This window comes from Zonotrichia albicollis, chromosome 10 (genome assembly GCF_047830755.1).
Source record: "Zonotrichia albicollis isolate bZonAlb1 chromosome 10, bZonAlb1.hap1, whole genome shotgun sequence".
Lineage (NCBI taxonomy): Eukaryota > Metazoa > Chordata > Aves > Passeriformes > Passerellidae > Zonotrichia > Zonotrichia albicollis.
In genome coordinates this window covers 14,079,783-14,100,027 of record NC_133828.1, presented here as the reverse complement: position 1 = coordinate 14,100,027, position 20,245 = coordinate 14,079,783, and the positions used below count along the sequence as shown (strand labels likewise).

At 39.4% G+C, this 20,245-nt stretch overlaps 1 protein-coding gene across 6 annotated transcripts in view; it reads left to right on the top strand.

Moving 5' to 3' along the window:
* DIP2A (disco interacting protein 2 homolog A) overlaps positions 1-20,245 on the top strand; it is an 83,932-nt gene that overhangs the window by 6,262 nt on the left and 57,425 nt on the right. For all 6 annotated transcript variants that reach the window (XR_003380346.2, XM_074548115.1, XM_074548114.1 and 3 more), the window contains exon 2: positions 16,943-17,014. Coding sequence is in view for 5 of the 6 variants with exons in the window: in XM_074548115.1 (XP_074404216.1) it covers positions 16,943-17,014 (72 nt within the window). In the remaining variant the exon portion in view is untranslated. The remainder of the gene's footprint in view (positions 1-16,942; positions 17,015-20,245) is intronic.

Below are 20,245 nucleotides of genomic sequence, written 5' to 3'. Positions count from 1 at the left end.
CTTATATTTGGACCCCTGCCCAGCATACCATAGGGGTTTTACCTGCTTGATCTCAGCACACATCTCACAATTGTGGATAACCTGGGAGATGCTGGTCATGGTTAAATCCGCCCCTCGGTCTCCTGCCTGCTTGTGGGTGGCATCTCTGCCCTGGTGGCCTGGGGCATCATGGGCCCATCGAGCGGGGAACAGCTCTCCCTTGTGTTGCCAGTCCACATCTATCTGTGACACCTCTATTTTTGCTGCCTGATCTGCCCCCTCATTGTTTCAGTGTTCCTCATTAGCCTGACTCTTGGGGACATGGGCATCCACATGGCAGACTTGCACAGGTAACTTCTCTGCTGAGTGGCAATGTCCTGCCGTTCTTCAGCAGCCCAGATTGGCCTTCCTCCATGCTGCCAGCTGGCCTTTTCCCCCTTCCTTGAGCCAAAGCCTTGTGCCAACCAAACCAGGCTAGGCTAGACCACATGGTGCTGCTTAGTGATGCTTCTGTATTCAGCACAAAAACCAGGTTACCAGGAGCTGTTACTCCTTTTTCACCCTTTCCCCTCAGTGCCCTCAGGCCTCACACTGGGCACCAAGAGTCCTCTGAACCTTTCTACATTGGGAGGGTAAAACAAATTGAACCATTTTCTTTTCCTTGCCATGTCTGATGTGCTGGATGATCAGAGGAGATTTTTTTTTTATTCTCCTCTCTGTTTTGGAAGGTAATAAGCTGGTTAAGAGGTTCTTGTTGAGTTGACCTGAAATGTTAGCAGCCATGTTAGAAAGCACTGTTGTAGCAGTGGAACAGTACTTTTGGCAATGGTTTTCATCTGCAACGTGCCTTCCCTTTTGTTCTCACTCCCACTCCCCCATCATACTCATTTTCCATCATTGTTATTCTGCTGTCCCTCCCTCCGCTGTTCTCTTTCCTGCCTTCTGGAGCATAGGAGGGTAAACAAGGTCTCTACTCTTAGCTGAGAGCGTCCTTACACTCCTTACCTTTTGCTGTTTCTAATGAAACAATTTTGTGAGCAGTGAGCACATCCAGGCTTATTTTGCTGGCTTTGGCTTCCAGCTTAAGAAGGATGGTGATGCACTGAAAGGCTTGCAGAAAAAAAGACTAAATGTAGTATTCTGTTACCTTTATCACTGTGAGGAAACAGAAGATTCTGAACCAGGAAAACTGGGATTGCTAGGTCATCAACTTCCTTTCCTATCAAAGCAGAATTTCAAACTCAACCACGTGGGTACCTGGGGCTTTTATTGGTTGTCTTCTGGATTTCTGCTGTAGTTAGCCAGTGTTTAAATTAATCTCTTCCTTGTATTTGAGTAGAAGTCTTGTTATTCTTTTGTATGTTGCATTGGCAAGGAATGTTAAAACCTGGTGAGGGACATAAGTATGATGGTAACCTGTACAGCAAGAAGATTAAAGGAAATACATTTTCTTTCAGGTGTTCTTGTGTAAAAATCAGCTTCCCTTAAAATTATGAATGTGCATTTATGAAGTAAGTAGACCTTTATAAAATTAGCATTGAACACGGTCCTATGTTCTACCCCTAAACCTAAATTAAACTCTGCCAATCTTGAGATCATGAAGTGATTTTTTCTTTTCCATTTGCTAGTTAAAATGCTGTTGGGGATATTTTTTTTATTTTGGTTAGTTTGGTTTTTTTTTAAAGGAATAGGCTATTCTGAAATGTGATTTTATGAAGATGGGCTGTGGCATCTCTTGGACTAAAGAAGGTGCCTGCTTGGTGATATTTCATGCAGTTACAGAGGGATCACCCAGTTCTGTTACTGAAAGACAGACTTTAATGTAAGTGGGAGGGAAAACATGTCAGTCTCTTGATTACATGCCAGTCATTTGGTTATTAAGAACCCTTGTATTTACCTTGGAATAAGTATCAAAGTATTTGACAGTTTCTTGGCATGAGGTTTGTAGCTCTTGAGGAAACACAAACTTGGTGCATTCACCTGAGTTTTCTTGATGTGATCATTGCAGACCCAACTTCAAAGATCATAGAATCATTTAGGCTGAAAAAAACCTCAGAGTTCATGGAGTCCAGCTGTTACCCCACCATTATATGTAGTGAAATAGAGTGTATGATTTTCCTGTGCAGAGGTCTCACAAAGCAGTTCTGCAATGCAGAATTCAGGGGACCAAGTTGAAATGTGATTGAATAATTAAAGCCTCCAAATCAACATCATCATATCCTTCTATCACTTTCTCATTGCTTTATTATGACCTTTCTTCTTTCTCAAGGAGGTGTTTCCCCAGCAGTGCTCCAGAGGACACAAAGATTTAAAGCTTCTGTGGATTTTTGTTGCTGTTGTTTTCCTGTGTGGAACCTTGTGCCTTGTGGTTGGTGTCTGCAATTTACAATTCAGCAAAGAAAGAAGCAGCTTGTAATCTTCTGGGTCTGTTGTTACCTTTTAAAGGTCAAGACCTTTCTATTTAATTATCTCTGTGTACATCCCTTTGAGAGCTTGAAGAGAATTCCAACACCTGGTGAAGCCAGTTGGGCTTCATCCCTCAACTAGCAGGGAGGTTTTGTTCAGTGTTCTGCTGGATAAAAATCTGCCTCTTGTAGGATTTGCTATTTATGGACACTGAAAAGATACTAATAGCTGGTGTTGTGATGTTATGAAGGTGGATGCAAAGAATCTTTTTTTCTGGCTTTTTGTTATAATTCACTGTGGCTCAAATTTGTGATTTGTTTTATTTTTCCTTTTCCCTACTTAGAGCCATATGGCTTCAGAGCTGGATTGGGTTGAGGGCAGAAGAGTGAAAGAGGGTGCCAGTACTTCATCTTAGCTGCAACATGAATCCATACCCAAAATAAACTTCTTCAGTGTCTGCCTGTATCTGTACGGCTGTTCCTTCAATCTGTTGTGGATCCAGCCTCAAATGGAATGTAGGACTTGCTGGTTGTAGCAGCATTTTATCCTAGAACTTGGAATATGAAAGCTCCCATAAATCATAATCAATATGTTTGTGTCCCACAGATCTGGGATTCATCAGATACAGGGAAAATACCAGGCAACTCAGCATTTTATCAAATAGTGTTTGAGGAGTTATTTGCTTATGGAGCAGTGAAAACCTGTGTTGGGAGGTGGGTTGGATATAAGTGGAGGGTTTCCAGCTCCATATGTACCAGCTGCCTGTGTATTAAGATGGAATTCTGTCCAAGTCCCACATTATGAGATTTCTGCCTTGCATTATAAGGAGTAAGAAATGTTAATTAAGTGCCAGAATGTGTGGTTGCACAGAAATCATGTCAGACAGGCCATGTTGGGAAATCACAGTTTGGTAGGGTTGGGAAAAGGCATTGTGACCACAAAACATTTGTTGGCAATTATGTGTTGTCTGACAAAATTACTGAAGTTTCTCATTTCAGATATTTGTGTATAATTTGTATTTGGTGAGAGTTACTTCAGCTTGCAAAGAATATTCACAGTTTTCAGAGATGACAGCTCAGTAAAGACTTTTTCCTTCATTTTTCTTTCAGAAACATTATTTGAAAAGAGCAAATTTAGGTGTGAGCATATTTTCTAATTTTTTTTACCTGTGTAAGTAAAAATCATGAAGAAACTTAAACTTTATAAACCAGCTAGTTGAGGTTGTGTGGTGCACATTGTAGGAATTAAAATGGTTGTACTTGGGGATGCTTATTCTTGCCCTTTGCCTTTTTTTACTAGTGCTTCTGGGTTACAGGTTTGTGTAGTAAAATGTATGACCTTGAAACTTGTTCACAGTCAATCAGATGACCCCAGAGTCACTCCTGGCAGGAGCTTGAGGTCCTTTTCCCTGCCTTCCCTGAGGTCTAGTGCAAGCATGTCCAGAGTTTCACTCTGGAGATCCTCCCAGTTCCATTCTGCAAAGCCTCAGTTGCCTGCGTGCACAGAAGCACCAGTGAGGTCAGGATTAGTTTGGCTGCTGTGGGTTTGTGTATTGTATTTTTGCCACGTGTTTGTCTGCCTTGAGCATTTGGGAAACTGAGAAATGGTATATTCTATGGTGTTCAGATGCAGATCCATGGCTGGACAGTTTGAGCAATAGCACAGGAATCAAGGGGATGGGTGCTGTTGTCCCTGTGCTCACTTTCCATCCACGGCCTCCTTGTTAGAGAGGGTTTGGGTTACTTTTCATGCATAATTGAATTAACCAGTCTGTTTCCAAGTATTACTTACTGTCATCAACCAGATCGTGCTACAGATGAAGAAATGTGTTAAGGAAATGGGTATTTTTAAACAGGAAATTCTTCTGATGAGCTTAGTGGTTAGAACAAATTATATTTGTGATTCTAGACTTTTCACAGTTATGAAGCCAAGATTAGATACATCAGCAACTATTGCCTAAATAAGTGCAAAGTTGTAGTTTTCTTCAGATTTGGGTTTTAGCAGATTTTGGCAGGGCTCTGATTTGATTTGATTTCCACAGGACACCAATTTATCAGTGCCTAAGACTGAGCATTAACAAATGAGGCTCTTCCCTTCCTAGCAGAAGGTTTTTCACGTGCCCTTCAGAGTGTTTTGATTCTGCTAATTGAAAAAAAGCACTTCAGGTGTTGGGAATACCTGTAAAACGGGTGTTTACAGAAGGCAAAGATCTACAAAAGGTGTCACTATGGATATTGCCCTTTTCCAGTGAAATTGATTTTTATTTGATTTTTACTTCATTGTTGCTTACAATACAAGTAACTTGGGGCACAGCCCCAACAAAACTATAAAAACCTCCCTTGACACACATATTCCTGCAGCTGTGGCTCAATATTCTAATCTTAAATTACTGTTAAGATTATAAATCATAATTTAAATTATAAATTGTCTGTGTATAAATCCTTGTATGTGTTACTTTTATTCTAGCAAGTTATATGGGTCTTAAACAGTGAGATAAGTCTGTGTAGCAGGGTGTTGGGATGAGGTGATTACAGGCTGGTTTGAGACAGAGGAGGAGTAGCAGAATGTTTAGTGAAACCAGAAAATGGTAGATAGTAGTAAGAAATAAATAGTCTTGTGTTTTTATTTAAAATGAAAGCCATATAAATTAGATTTGACAAACTCAGGATGTACTTACACAACTGCTATATGGCTGCTCCTTCTTCCTGGCAGGACCAGTGTTCCCTGGACTGCATCCAGAGGGAAAAAATTTAAAATCATTTTAAACATATAAAACTTGTGAATAGCTAATAATTAACAACTTGTTCTTGTGATCATTGCATGTTTTCTGTGCCCTACAGCACCTCACTGCATCTTCCATGGGCAAGATCTTGCTTGTACAATTTATTTGGGTTGTTCTCTTTTTGGGTCAGGGCCTTTTAGCCACTGTTGTGCTAGAAACAGGTAGATTTTTCCTCACTGTGGAATGAGCCTTTTCTTGGTTTTATGCACTTCTCTCCAAAATATTCAGCACTAATAACAAGCCATGAGATTTTCTGGAGGCTTTTCCTTTCTTGAGTGAATATTTGTAAGTAGTGAAGTGACAGAGACTTTGTGCTTAGTTTGGAGCTGAACTCTGCAGGGCTTCAGTCACATGTTGGTGCAGCTGGTGCAGTTTGGGAGGCCCAACAAACTGACTCATGGCAAGAGGTGGCCTTGCTGTGTTCAAACAAGCAATGTTTTCACACTGGCAAATAAAGAGAGATTCTGAATGGCTGTGAGATAATTCCCTGGGGTGATTGAAGGGGACTGTGGGATAGATTGGTGACTCATCCACTACTGATGCTATCAAAATTGTGTTCATCACATGAAATAGGTTCTCAGTGCCCTTTCAGAAGGGAAGCTATGAGCTGCAAAAGTTGAGAACTTGCTTTGTGGTCCTCACAGTGGGTGTCATATTTGGGATTGCAGTGAAATTGTTACCTGGTGCTGTGAGATAAGTCACATCAATTGTTACCTGATGCTGTGTAAAGAGCCTTGCCTAATTTGGGGCTAGAAGGAAGGTATGACAGTTCACTTGAAGTTAATGTTGCTGGTTTGTAATCAGTAAAAGTATCTTCAGCAAAACATGGTTCAGATTAATTCAAATAAAGATATTTCTGTAAGCACAATGCTTTAACATTGTGACTAGAGGAGGGTGACCTGCCCAACCCTATCCCACCCCAACCCCCAAAAAACCTTTGTAACATACTCCATTCAGATGATAAACCTGGTGATGGTGTAGTAACTTCTGCAGATTTGTCAGTTTGTACACATTATTAGTGAACTAATATGTATTTAGTGGAATTAGCAAGTGGTGCTTTATGGTAAATACAAGTGGGTTGCATTTTGAGACTGAGGAAAACTTAGGTTTGAAGGAAATCCAGTTGCTGTCTTTATAGGAATTGGTGTTATGCCTTTGAGAATGATCTTCAGGATTTTTTAGGTGTTTCAGGAAAGTCCTTGACTGAGGGCTACTCAAAGTGAGGCATAAACATAGATATAAATATAGAATCTGTAATATGACAGAAAAATGTTGTGTTGATGCCTTTAACCTCCTTTTTGTCATTCAGTACATGTTACTGGATCTTGACACAATGTTAATAACATTGCTGATTTCCAGCTTCTGCAGAAAGAGCCTTCACTGGTGGCTTTTGTAAGGATTTTTTTTGCTCAAAACAGAGAAAGTACCAACGGGATTCCAAGGAAAATGTGCATGCAGAGTTATTGACTTCAAATTTGCTTCTTTTATTTTTTTATTTTCCAGCTGCAGTGACTTGGAGATTTTTTTAGGGATGTTGTATTAGCCTGACATGAGTAGAATTTCTTGAGATTTGTTGAGAATTTCTTGATTTCAGTCTTATTCTTTTGGGGCTGTCTTGCCAAGCTCTTCTTGGAGCTTGGCATCTTCTTTTGTCACTCCTCAGTACCTGGTCATTATTGTCTCCTGATAACACATGGGAGAAAATTCCCTAAAAGAAAGGAACAAAGGGAAAAATCCTAAACCCCAACAGGGATCTTTCTAGAACCTTTAGGAGAGCAAACCATAGCAAGTATAAAAGCTTTCAAATCTTAAATGTTTAAAGTATCTTTAAGAATTTGGGAATTAAAGTTACTTTCTAAATTTATTAATAAATCAGTTGAGCTGTTGAAAGAGCACTTAAGCATTTTAATAGAAATATATAGGAATTTGAAATTATTATCCACTTGTGTCAGGTTTAGAGTGTTTTAAACTCATGGTTTATGGGTTAAGTCGTGTACACTGGAAAAGTTGCAAGATAATTAAGGAAAAGTAGAATAACATTGGTTTTAAGAGAAGTAAATTTCTGGGGGATTGTCCAATTTCTGAAGCACTGGAGGATTTAGCCACGCAGCTGTAGACAATATAGGATTACTGGGATTCAGTGGTTTTCTCAAGACCACAGTACATCCTAAGGAGATATATATATATATAAAAATCAAAAAAGGTCTGCAGTTTGGAGGTATTGGAAAGTTGAAAACTGAAGAATTTTGGCTAAAAACTAGAGCTATTAATAATGGCATCCCAGACAGTTTTCTCGGGAAAGGAGTTGCATTTCTGAAAGGAAAGTTTTGTTCAAGTACATTCAGATGTGTGTGTGTGTATATGTATATATAAATTGATGATTTAGAGCTCTCTTACCAGACAGCTGGAAAGTCTTAATTTTTCATGGAATAAAAACTGAAATGCTCATTAATTAATAAAAGATATGGTAAAGATGTGATTTTTTTTTTTCCTGGTCTTAATCAAGACTGGGGAAAGAGAAGACTGGGGAACTTGAGAAACCCAGACTAGATGAATGGGCAGAGGAAGTGGAGCAGCATTTGTGCAGGTCCACATCAGCAGCTTCTACATATTAGATTAACAGGAATCGAATTGTTTCAGAATTCACAGCTGTTTATGAAATGCAGCAAGACCATTAAAGTGTCCTCTGATCATCAGTTCAAATGAAGGGACTGATTATAGCTATTTGAAATCCTGAACTCTGAGTGTCTGCATGTTCTGTGTTAGCCATGTGAGGAGTTCTTTATCTAAAAGTAATGTAGATGCCTGAACAAGAACTGCTTTGTCTTAGGAATGTTTAAACTGATTATTCAAACAATTTAAACATGGTGTGGGGTGTCAATTTGAAAAATGCTGCTAAATTCCACTTATCACAGACATTGTCTGAGTCTTGGTAATTGAAACAGCCACTGCCATAAGAGATGGAAAAAGCAAGCAGTAATCCCTTGAAACTCACAGGTTTGCTGAAGTGGCTCTGGTCATTTTAATGATTAATTAATTTTTTAAATAATAAATAATAAATTGCAGTTTTATGTGCTGCTTTTCAACAACACCTTTCAATTGGCTGAGAAGGGGTTTCTGTAGCAGAGCATTTGGAAGGATAATGTCAGTGGTGCTGGGGCTTTTGGAGACAAGTTTGTTGTCTATTGCTTTGAACTCAGTTTCATTGCTAATGAGGTTCTTGTGTGGAGACTTTTATATTCCAATTGCCTCAGTTTAAATGCAGGAGATTGAATAAAAACCAACTTAACAGTAGTTAGCTTGGTTCTGCATGTATCTTGAAACCTTTTAAATGCAGTTTTATACAAGGTGTTAGCAGATCTCTGAAGGTACTGACTTCCGTGTGAACAGTAGCATCTCTTGTTGGGTTTTAGGCGACTTTTCATACTGTGGCATGACTGAATAAGACTGTTTTGAGTATAAGCAAGTATGGATTCTCTGCTTTAGGATTAAAAAGCTGAAACAGGTGGTGACTTCTCCTTCCCAAGTACTGCCAATCTGTCCCTTCATCCATGACCTTCCTGTTCATGAGCTCCTGCATTCTGAAGCCTTTTGTCTCTTGGCAAAAGAATTAAGAAACAAAACAGATACCTATTCAATATTCTGTTTATTGAACAATGTCTCTTCAGTGCCCTGAATGAGTCACAGGTCTTGTTGAAAAATAAATGCGGTCATGTAAATTTTCCCAGCAGTTGCATGCCAAGGGTGTTTGTTGGACTGAATGGATAAACTTAAATCTGATATTTTTGTGCTCCAGTATTTGTCTTTGTAAGTGTAATAGTTTGTCTGAGCTTGCATTCTGGACACTCAGTGTGGTGTGTTTGTTCTGGGTAGCACTGCATTGGTGGGTTTTTGTACTGGGCTTCACTGTTAAGGCATCAAATATGTGAACTTCCCAAAGTTCAGAGATGAATATTGTTTTAAGGGAATTGCTTGCAATCTATTTATTTTAATAAAGAGATTCCAAGTGATTAGATGATTTGTAGTTACTTAAGAGTGCTCAGTGTTAAGGAGCTGTGCTGGTAAAAGCTGCTTATAATGGAAGAGCTTGTGGAAAGCAGAACTGGTCGGTGTCAAGTGGAAGAACTTTGTTATTTTGTTGCTTCCTTGAAACCAGGTTTTGTTGAAACTTTTTGTTTCATTGGAGCTTTGTTGTGTTGTGGGTTTTTGAGGGGCCTGGTGCAGGATGTGTCCTGGACAGTTGTGTTTGGGGCATCCAAAGGGAGCAGGTCCCTCTCTTCCCATTGCAATCCTGCCTTGTGCATCTGCACCCTTTGCCTCCCTGCCTCTGTTTCCCAGCTCTGCTGCTGCACTCCTCCCCAGGCTCCCTCGTGATGGACAGAGTGTTCAGCACACCTAAGTGACCTTTTCGTGTTCCTGCCATTAATGACAGCTCCAAAGCTGCACCCCAGATTTAAGGTGAGCCCTCAGTGAATCTCTGTGGCATGGACATGGCGAGATCACGTGTTAGAGAAAGAATACAAAAACCTAAAGTTGAGTTACCTGTCTGACATTCATGGTTGTTCTAGTACAGATTTTATTGGTATTTTTCTGTCTCCTGTCTGTTTCCCAGACTCAAGTAAGGAATTGGCCACCAGAAAACCAGGGGAATAATTTGGCAGGAAATAGATGAGCATATCCTAGGACAGAAGGAGGTCAGTCTGTGTGAAAAGGGAAGACTTGAGAACACAGCTTTTTGGATGGACCAAAATCTTCTGTTAATAATTCCCATGGGGGAATCCTGGAAAAAAATAGAGGTTGTGGAGTTAGTGATGTGCTGGTAGGAAGCTGAAAAGATAAGAAGTCACTGTGAATGAATTGAAAAGCAGTTTAATGATATGACCTTAACAAGGGAATTATAAATTAATTATATCATCCTAATTGTAAATTATAACTTTGCTAACATTGTGGGTATTATAACACTCATTGTATAACTATAAATTATAATTAATCACCTGGTTTAGTGTAAGTTGTGCCTGACCATAGAAGGGTATTGAAACTAGAGGAGCCTTAAGGTCCCTTCTGTCCAAACCATTCTCTGATTCTGTAAATGTGACCACCTCCCAAATGGCAGCATTTTTAGTAGATTTCTCAGGTTTGGTCCAGTTATGTATTTCTCATGCAATTGACAATCAAATACTTTTTATCATACAGTAGGATTAGTAAAGGTAAATAATGAAGTAGCTTGGTAAGGACATTCAGAGGCAATGCCATCAAATACATGGATTCAGGATCAAAAGGTGCAGGACAGAATCCATATCCATATCCATATTTTGGGAAACAGCAATTGCAAAGATTAGGCAGATGTGGTAAGGAAGAATAAATGACTAAAGGTACTGCCAACCTGTCTCTTCCAGATAATCATTAATGTTGGTAAGGATCTGTTACTGCAAAAGAGTATTTTTCAGGCCTTTGATTTTGGTTATCACTGCATAGTAGGTTCTGGAAATGTTTGGTAAGTACTAGAGTTGATTCATCTTTTTTCCCTGACATGCTTTGTTCTTAAGCAGCTGATTTAAAAATTATTCTTCTGTTCAACACTTTATTGTGATAAAGATGCATTTCACAAATAAGGTTTTAGCAAACCTTAGTTCATAGGAAATTCTGCTGCTGAGCGTGTGCCTTGGCAGCAGCCTGGGATCAGCATGTTACATTCAACCTCAAAGAGGTGCTGCCTGGGGGCTTGAGCATCTGAGCCTGCAGACACCAAACCTGCCTTGCCTTGGGCTGCTTTTAACAGATAAACAGGGAAAAAGGTGCAGTTGGCAGGAACCACAGGTTTCTGTGGAGCCAGGTTGGAAGGGACCACAGTGGGTCATCTGGTCCAACCTCCCTGCTCAATGTTTGATTCATGCTGTTCAGGGAGAGCTCCACTTCATCAGAAAATACACTTAATGAGTAGTGTTGCAACTGGAAAGAAATTGTAAATAAGTTTAGCCACCACAGGGACCCATGCTGGGGCGTCCCAAATGTGCAGGCACCGAACTGTTCTGCTCCTAATAGGGATTGATGGTTTTTTTTCCCTGCCATGAGAGGATGTCTGTGTGCACCAGCTGGCTTGCTTTGCTGCCTCCTTCTGTGAATAATTCAGCTGGTTTCTTTTTTCTTTTTTTTCAGTTTATCATTCTGTAGTTGAGCCAGGATCTCTGAATCATTCATCTGATTCTTTGTGATGGTGTCAGATGACTTATGTGCACCCAATATATCAGTGAGGTCTGATTTCTTAGTAAAATTATATTGTATTATGTTATTTATGTAGCTTTAGCATGAATACTGATGAGGTTTGTTTTTTTAAATATTCCAATATTTTATTTTAAGAAGTCAAAGTGTCTGCATTCACCATAAAATTTTGCCCTGTAGCCACCCCCTTCACCTGTTATGTCAAGATTAACTGTAAATCTTTTCCTAAAAACATGGTTTTACAGTGCATGTGAGAACATGGTAATGCTGTGTCAGGAAACTAATCAAATCTGAAACTGAGACCTAGAAATTCATTGAAAAAGTTTCATAATTTACAAATTGCAATAACTTGTGTATGGAGTAGACACTGCAGGTTACAGACCTTCTCATTGTATGTTTTTAACATACTTGGTGAATTTGAGTGTTGTGCTGCTGTTGGAGTGATTTGGGGTTTGCTAGTGGGTTTTTTAATTATTTGCATGGTCTCATAAATGAGTTGGATATTATCATGGTCATGGATTTTTTAATCAGTCTGCTTCAGTCTTTAGTGTGGTGCATCATGCCTAAATGGCACCTTTGCTATGATCTTTGTGATGACTACCAAAGTTTAAATATGAGCTTTGTGATCTTTGTGATTGCTGCCAGAGTTTAAATATGAGCTTTTTGCAAGTAGTAAATATGAAATGCTCTGTTTCCTGTAAAATATCTGTGGCTGTTGGGGTAACTTTTTGCATATTAGTAGGGGGAGGAAAAAAAAAAATCAATGTTGCTGACATCCAAAAACACACCATAAAAATAAAGTTTCATACCAGTTTAATGTAAAGGATCTTCATTGTGTTAGTGACTATGCATTATATAATGAGTCTGTGAAGGATGTGAAAGGAAAAGAGGCTGTGCTTTAGAAAGGCTTTTCTTTGATTTCTTCATACCTGGTTGTTTCTAGATTTGTGTCTTCAAGCAAATATAGAGACAGTTTTCATGGAATTTTTTGGGGATACCATAGAATGACTTAGTTCAGATAACTATTTCTGGCCTTATTCATTATAATAGTTGGTTACTACATATCAGACACTTATTCTACTTTGATATTTTGTCCTTGGTACAGCTAGGAAGTGACAAACAGAAGCTCTGAGTGTTTTCATTTCTATAGTACACTGAGATTTGGATTGTTTTGAAATGGCATTTCCATGATGGGGAGCACATTGCATCTGTACAGCATTCTTTCTAAAGCTTTTAACTTTGGAATCTTACCAAAATATTTGTGTCAGAGTTATTCATAAGTAAACATCAAGCCCTAATTTTTACTTGAAGTGTCAAGATCCTGTCCATTGATCTGCCTCACCACTCCTGGTTTGTTTTTTCCCAACTTCTTTTGTTGGCCTTTGTGGAAGCAGACAGGACATTCCCTATGGGCCAGAGGATTCCCATTCCCTCCTCCCCAAGTTTGTAGCTTTCCTCAGCCTTCTGGAGGGGATGGCAAAGTCACTGATCTCCATCCTAATGAGAACTGGAAGTGGTGCCTGGTGTGATAGATGTTGTTCACCCACAGGTGTACACATAGCTGGCATCTGTCAGTCTGTCTGTCTGTCTGTGTTCTGCAGGGAGCTCCAGCAGCATGGAAGGGAAGGGCAGAGTTGCAGCTTTTCCTGTCTCCCTGTGGACCAAGCTTTAAGGATTTGCTGCAGCAGGGGAAGGAACCATTCATTAATTTGGCTTAACTGAGCCTAGAAACTGCTGCTGAGGCTGCTTTTGTGATCTGGTTATTTAACCTTATTCTGCACTGTCAGATGCTGACTCCTGGCAGATGAAGCAAATAAGTGAAAAGGAGCAGCTCTCTCTTCTCCCTGCCTACACTCACCCTTCCCAAGTCTGTATGGAACAGAATCACCTGGAATGCACTGACTTTGCACATCCTCTCTGAACTGCAGGATTCATCCACCTTTGGCTTTTTAAACTTAAAAATACAAGTGGTGCCTTTGTCCTGCATCTCCTTTGAAACTTCAAGGTGCGAATGTGTCAGAATAGAATTTTCTTATTCTAATTTCAAATTTTCTAATTCTAAATGTTACTTTGGATTGCTTTGTCAATTGCAAAATTCCTAATGGCCTGATCAAACTAAGTTTATTGGTGTTGATAATTCCTTCTATAATTTATTAGGCAATTAATGGTATTGTAAAATATCGTGTGCACTCCCACTGTGTAATTGTGAACAGAGTGGAAGACCAAATCTTTGCTATTAGCATATTGGTCAAATTCCTTCCCTTTCTATCATTAAGATGCATATAATTAGCTGGTCAGTGTTTACCTACTATCTAGAACTTGATGTGTCAGTGGTTCTGTTGTGTGTGCAAAGATTTAATGAAATTCTGCGTTTATATAGTTGAGTATCTCCATGCTGCTGCTTTTATATCAGACAAGTTTTATGTTTCAATAGCTTAAATTCCCTCAAAGGGGTGCAAGTCCTGCTGCAAATTAGGAATTACCAGTACCATGCATTTTCAGTGAAGTCGTGCTAAACTTCTAATGCTCCTTTAAAGTCATGGTGATGCTCTCAGGATGTTTCAAATAGGGTCTTTGAAATAGAATTTCTAATGGCTTAGTCAGATGTATCACCATATGAAATGATCAGATGTCATTTCCATTTTAAAGATATTCCTGTAATATGAAAGATTCCAATCAAGATGTTTTCACACTTCACTTAGCTCATCAAATGCAAACTAAATTAAGGTATCAGTCGACCTACCAGATGTGGTAGGCACAGAACTATCAGAGCCCATATTTCAGGGATGGCAGCAAGTCTTGGCTGCTGTACAGTTTGGAGATCCAAAACTTTCTTTGATTGCAAGTAATGATTTTCATCTTTTAGTTCCTTTATTGCCTGTTGATGAGTTTGGCTTTTGCCTGATTTACATGAGTGTAGTGTCTGGGAGAACATGTGCCAGGTAAGCCTTGGAATGGGTACTAGTAGGTTTGGAGGAGCTGTTCTGGTTCCTAGATTTAGGTGGTGATAAAAGCTTGTGTGTTAAATAAAAATGATTGTGAACTGTCATGGGTAGAATCTTTTGAGGGCACACCTGTGTGTGTCTCAGCTTGGAGCTCACAGGTGTGCATATGGAGAAAATATGTCCCAAACCACTTCCAGTTTTCTTTAGACTGTTTAATTTCTACCATTGTTTCCTAACCTTCTCCCATCTTTTCCAATGTTTCTATAGTTTATCTTAAAGGATTTGTATTTTGACCTTTGGTTCATCTTCAGGGTCTTTTTAAAAAAGGTTGTTTAAGACATAGAATTAGCAATGATGTCTGCTGAATTGGTACTTCCACCAACTTTTCAAATACAGCGACAGCCTTTACAGAAACATGGGGGATATGCTAAAGTATTTCTACAGATGACATGTGAGTTATGTTTTAGATTGGCAACTTGCCTGCCTTTCCAAGCCACCCAGGAGCCACCTCTGAGGCAGAAGCCGGTGTTGGTGCCCATGACTTTATCCTGAAGGAACTGGAGGTTTCTGCAGCCCAGGTGATGGACCTGCAATTGTGGCTGTGCTCACCAGTTCCCAAACTTTTAAAGGTTCCATCTTGCAGAGCTGATATCCAGCTGCTTAGGCTCACCCATGTTTCGTGTACAATCAGCTCAATTAGAAATGTTTCTGCTCTTGACCTCTGCAAACTGGGGACCAGGAGCCATTTCCCTGTTTTTAGCAAGTGCCAGGCTCTCAGAGATCCATTCTCAGTTCCATTTAGGGAATTTGGCATTAAGATTCTGTAATGTCTAGTGCTAACATGGTGGAGTAGAACCACGGTAACTACATGACAGATTCTTGTGTGCAGTAATAAATATATTTTTGTTGGTCATTTTAAGAAATGCTACCACTTTAATTTCTGTCTAGATTAATTTTCTTGATACCTCTGACATATCTTATGATGTATAGTTTGTGATACTTCAGATATTTCAAGTGAAGATCTCTTCCCAACAGAGCTCTCACAGTGTCTGGCTCTATGCAGGCTTCCCAGCTGCCTTGCTGAGGCAGAGGAACCTCAGATTGCTTTTGTGTAACGCTGTAACTCAGGAGAAAGTGAGGCTAAATGCCAGCAGCTGTGGCCCCGGTGTAGCAGTGTGGCAAAGTGGCTCTTTTTGGAAGCAATGAGGGATCACAAAAAGCCCATCTGATGGGTGAATCCCCCGAGGCTCTGGGGACAAGCGGGAACAGTTGTTGGAGGAGCCCCACCCCCAGGCCTTGGAGAAAGGAACAAAGCCCAGCCCGCCCTGCCACGGCGCTGCAGAAAGGGACAGGGATGCTTCTCACTCTGCCCTGTGCTTCACCTCATCCAGGGAAAGTCCTTCAAGTCAGCTTTCCAGCCAAATGAAAGAATTGCAAGTGCAGCAGGATGCCGGCTGTGCAGTGCTCTGGTTTGAGCAGGACTCTCTCTTGAACCCTGCCTTTTGATCCTGGCTTACCTGTGCCCTTGGGTGGCACCTGGCACAGGCTGAGCGCACACAGGCTGGGGATGAGGATTACATGGAGCGTTTATGAAGCTGTGCAAGTTGGTGTCTTCTCTGAGCTTACAGTGCAGCACTTTTGTGTAAGGTACAGTTTAGATCCTTAAAGAATTTGCTGCACTTCAGTCTTCCAAATTACTTCTGGTTTGAGAAAAACTGTTCTTCTTACTGGTGCTTCTTGTCTATTGGATTGGGTTTTTTATTTCTTCCATAATTGGTAATTATGCATCTCTTCTTCTGAAAGATCTGATATCCTTTTCTTGTTTTTTCATAAAAAGCGTAGTTTGTCATTTTGACCACATGTTCCCAGGCAGACAAATCCGCTCGGGCATTTGTAGTGCTGTGGTTTAGTTTGATCTAATTCTCATTTTGATATAATAATACTATATATATATAAAAATTATATTTTTGTGTATTTCTTCTGCCAATTTTTTCCTTCTCAAGAAAAATGGTAATTTCTGTGTTGTGCCCAAATTTTGTACATAATATTTACATGGGTTTATGAAGAAAAACTGGTGGACTGCATTTTGAAATGCCTGCAATAATTGAAGCACTCCAGGATGTGCATTTGTTTTTCTTACCTGTTTTGAGCAATGTCTTTGAACTCCCATTGCTGGTTTTGGAAGAGTGTCAGTAGCTTGAAATTATGCATATTCACAGGGATGGAGGTTGGGGGTGGCAGAATGAAATTACTTTTTGTCTGTTAGTATTCTCTGATATAGGGATGAGGCAGATATTTGAGGAAATGAAGACTATTAAGCAAAAAATTAAACACAGTCCTTATGGATTAAGGAAAGTACTTGAGAATCATTTTAAAATACAGAGTAAGAACTTTTATGTGGAAAATCTGACTGAGTAAAAGGGGTTCTACTTGGCCAGAGGTAGGCTGAATCCATATATACATATAATTAATGCCTTTTTTGTTGTATTTTTCCCTGCATAGTTTGCTTTGTTAAACTCTTTCACCAGTATGTGCTGACAGAATGTGCTTGATGCAAAGATTTAAATGTAGAATTTCCAAACAACATGTGTTTATTTCTTCTTTTCTTTAGGAGACATCACTCAGAAAGGATATGAAAAGAAGAGGGCAAAGCTGCTAGCACGGTACATACCACTAATTCAAGGTGAGAAACTGCCTGGAAATTACACCTTTGTGCCAAATTTGTGGAAATATAAAATGCAAAAGTTCTCACTAAATAGACTGGATGAATTATAATAGTGTTTGATATGGCATCTAAGCAGCAGTGGGAAATGGCTGTCACAGAGAAGTGCAGAGCAAGGAAAAAGCCTGAAATAGATATTTTTTATAGTTTTATATGAAATGTTAAATGGTAACATTTTTGTCAGCAAACTTCAGTTTGACAACTGCATCTGAAACTTTAAGATAACTTTAGAAATTAATAAAGTTATTGCTGAAAGCAAAGTGGCTGCTTTCATTAGATGAAAATACTCAGTGCTTCTCACTCTCATGCTTTAATGTGCTGGTTTTTGCATTCCCTGTGCCTCACCCATTTTCACACACTCGCTCACCCCCTCTGTTTCTTCAAAGTACTGACTTTTTTATATATAAACTATTACTTCTGAAGCTGGTTATTATCAGACTTCATCATCCACAGCCAAAACCCGAGTGCCCAGCTTTATAAAATTTATTTTTATGCTAGGACACTGAAATCAATCAGGGTTTAGGACTGTTATGCTGCCACTGAGATTTAGTTTTCTGTAGTCCCCCAATTTTCCATGGCTTGACAGATTTTAAGATAAGGGAAAATGAGAAGAAAACTAAGGAGAGTGGAAGCAATAATGAGACACTGTAAAGTGAGACGGTGTTAAACAGTCACAATGTGATCTGGTGTTTCATCATGGGGGTTCTTAGCAAATGTTTCTTTTTTGTGGTTTTGGTTCTTATTTGGATTTGGGGCTTTATTTAAGAATAGATGTAGGTTTTCCCTAAGCAAATTTGTAATCTCTGTAGGCCAGGCAGAACCAAACTCATCTCTTTAAAATGGCTTGTTCCTTGCAAAGATGGAGTTTGGATTTTTAGGATGACTGACAGTCAACAGCAAACTCTAGCCTCGGCTGCCACAGCTTCTCCTCCTTACACCATTTTTCTGGAAAGAGCTGTCTCAGTTTTCTGTTCAAAATACCCTGTCCTCTAACTCAGCTTGGTTAAAGATTCTGAGACCAGGTGAGGTATGGATTTTGACTGAGGATTCACAATTACTAGAAATATTCTGTCAGTGCACTTTGTCTCCTAGAAAGTCATGTCTTTGGATTTCTGTCTCATTATCTTTGATTTACTCTGCCTTCACTCCTTTCTATTGACAGTGGGGGTTTTACTTGATATTTTTTCCTTCTCAGCTCTCACAAGGCTGTTTGCACAAATACTCAAGTACTGAGCTCTCAGGCATAGCTTAAACAACTCCAGTACTTTGTCTGCCATACTCCTTAAAGTAAGTTTAGATTTTCAGCTGCTGAAAGGTTTTTCTCCTTGTTCAGCTATATTTCCCTAATCGCCTTAAGCAGTAGTTTAATGAGTCAGCAAAGCCTGTGGTTTGTCCTACTTGCTTGAGACCACATTTTCTAAGAAGTACCAGATTACCTGATCTTTTTTTACCACTTCTGCCTAGATTAGCATTAAGCTGACAGGAATCTAGCTTTAATGTGCTAAAAAATGAATAGACTGTCTGCCTCTGAGCACAAAGAATGATGCTCTGGCAAAAAGATAAAATTTGCTTAAAACATTAATCTAACTGCCTGGTTCAGTTTCCTGACATATGCTCCATTAACCCAGTTCTAACTTGAAATTTCCTTAATTGACACAGCTCCAGCATGGCTCAGAATAGTGTGTGGGAGTCCCAAAGGCTTTGAGCCTGCAGAAATTTTTTATCATTAACAATTTAATTGTAGCACTGCTGATAAAATTCATAAGGTTCAGTATCTATCACGTCTTTGCAGACTGATGAATGTCAGCATTTTACATTTATTGACTTCTTGCTCTATGATTTGACATCCCCAGGACCACTAAATCATATCTTTCTACAGCTTTATGTCTTAAAAGTACACTTGTATGATCATAGGTTTGGGTTCTGAAGTTTAACTTTGCCTGTTGCACCTCATCAAGTGCTGCCTACAAACTAATCATGTGCAAACCCCTCTCTCTCAATACCATCTAAATGGTTTGGGCTGTGTTCTGCTGCACTCTGTGGCTGAATCTGTGGGGAGCCAGATCATTACCCAGACACTGTTAAACAACCCCACAGAGGGCTTGGGGAGCAGAAAAAGACACAAGTGGCTGCAAAGCACATTTTCAATTAACAGGAAAATTAAGCAGAACATCCCGTGATTCGAGGGTCTCAGTCCTGTATGAGCTTTGTATTCTAAATGTTTTGTGTTCTAAAGTTCTAAGTCTGAAATGATGAAGAGTTAGTGGAAATGTAAAGATTTTGCTTAGGAACCATAAAACTCTGTAATTATATAGAAATAATAACTAGAATGAGTTATTTTTCACTGATCCAACCAAGTGCACTGTGCAAAATCAAAAACAAGTGTTGAGTAATAGCAAGCATTAAACAGTAATTAATTATTTTAATGAAGTAAAATTTAACAGTCAGTAATTGGCTTCCTCAGTCAACCTCTGCATGCAAATTACAGATAAAAACTCTGAGGAAATAATTAATTATATCTGTAGGCAATCTGGCATGCTGCATGATGAAGCTTCTGAGTGATGGATAACATCAGATACATGGCAGAGGGTGGTTTTGAATGTGGATAAAGCTGGGATGCAAAAACATTCAGAAATAACAGAATAAAATAAGCAGCATTTACAGTGAGCATCCTCTCCTGATGGGCAGGTGATGGTCTAAGCTTCCTTTCTAACACCTCAAGTAAAACTCCTGCCTTGTGATGGTTGTTTCCTGATTATCCTGATTTCTTACTGATATTTTTACAGTATTACTGGTTATTTTCAATTTGCCTCTTATGAGGTTGCAATTGCAGTTAGTGTCCTGGTGCTGCTTTGCAGAGCAGTCCCTGGAAATTATTTCACTGGATTTAGTTAGTGCTGGAAGAACACCTTGGTGAGTGACTTCATTTCTCCTCTGGGGTCAGAGTGATTCCACTCTAAAATTATTTTTTTTTATTATTTTCTTCCTTAGCGGTTCTGCTTCAGCAAAATTGAAATGCTAGCCATTTTCAATTTTTTATTTTAATGGAAAATTATGATGACATTTTCTCTAATTTTGGTTGAGGCTGGCGTGTCCCATACTTCTATTTTTCTTAAGTTTTCATGGGTTTTTGTCTCTGAAAAATGTTTCTGCTGCTACCAGGAATATGTGTGCTTTCTGTTCCTGGTTGCA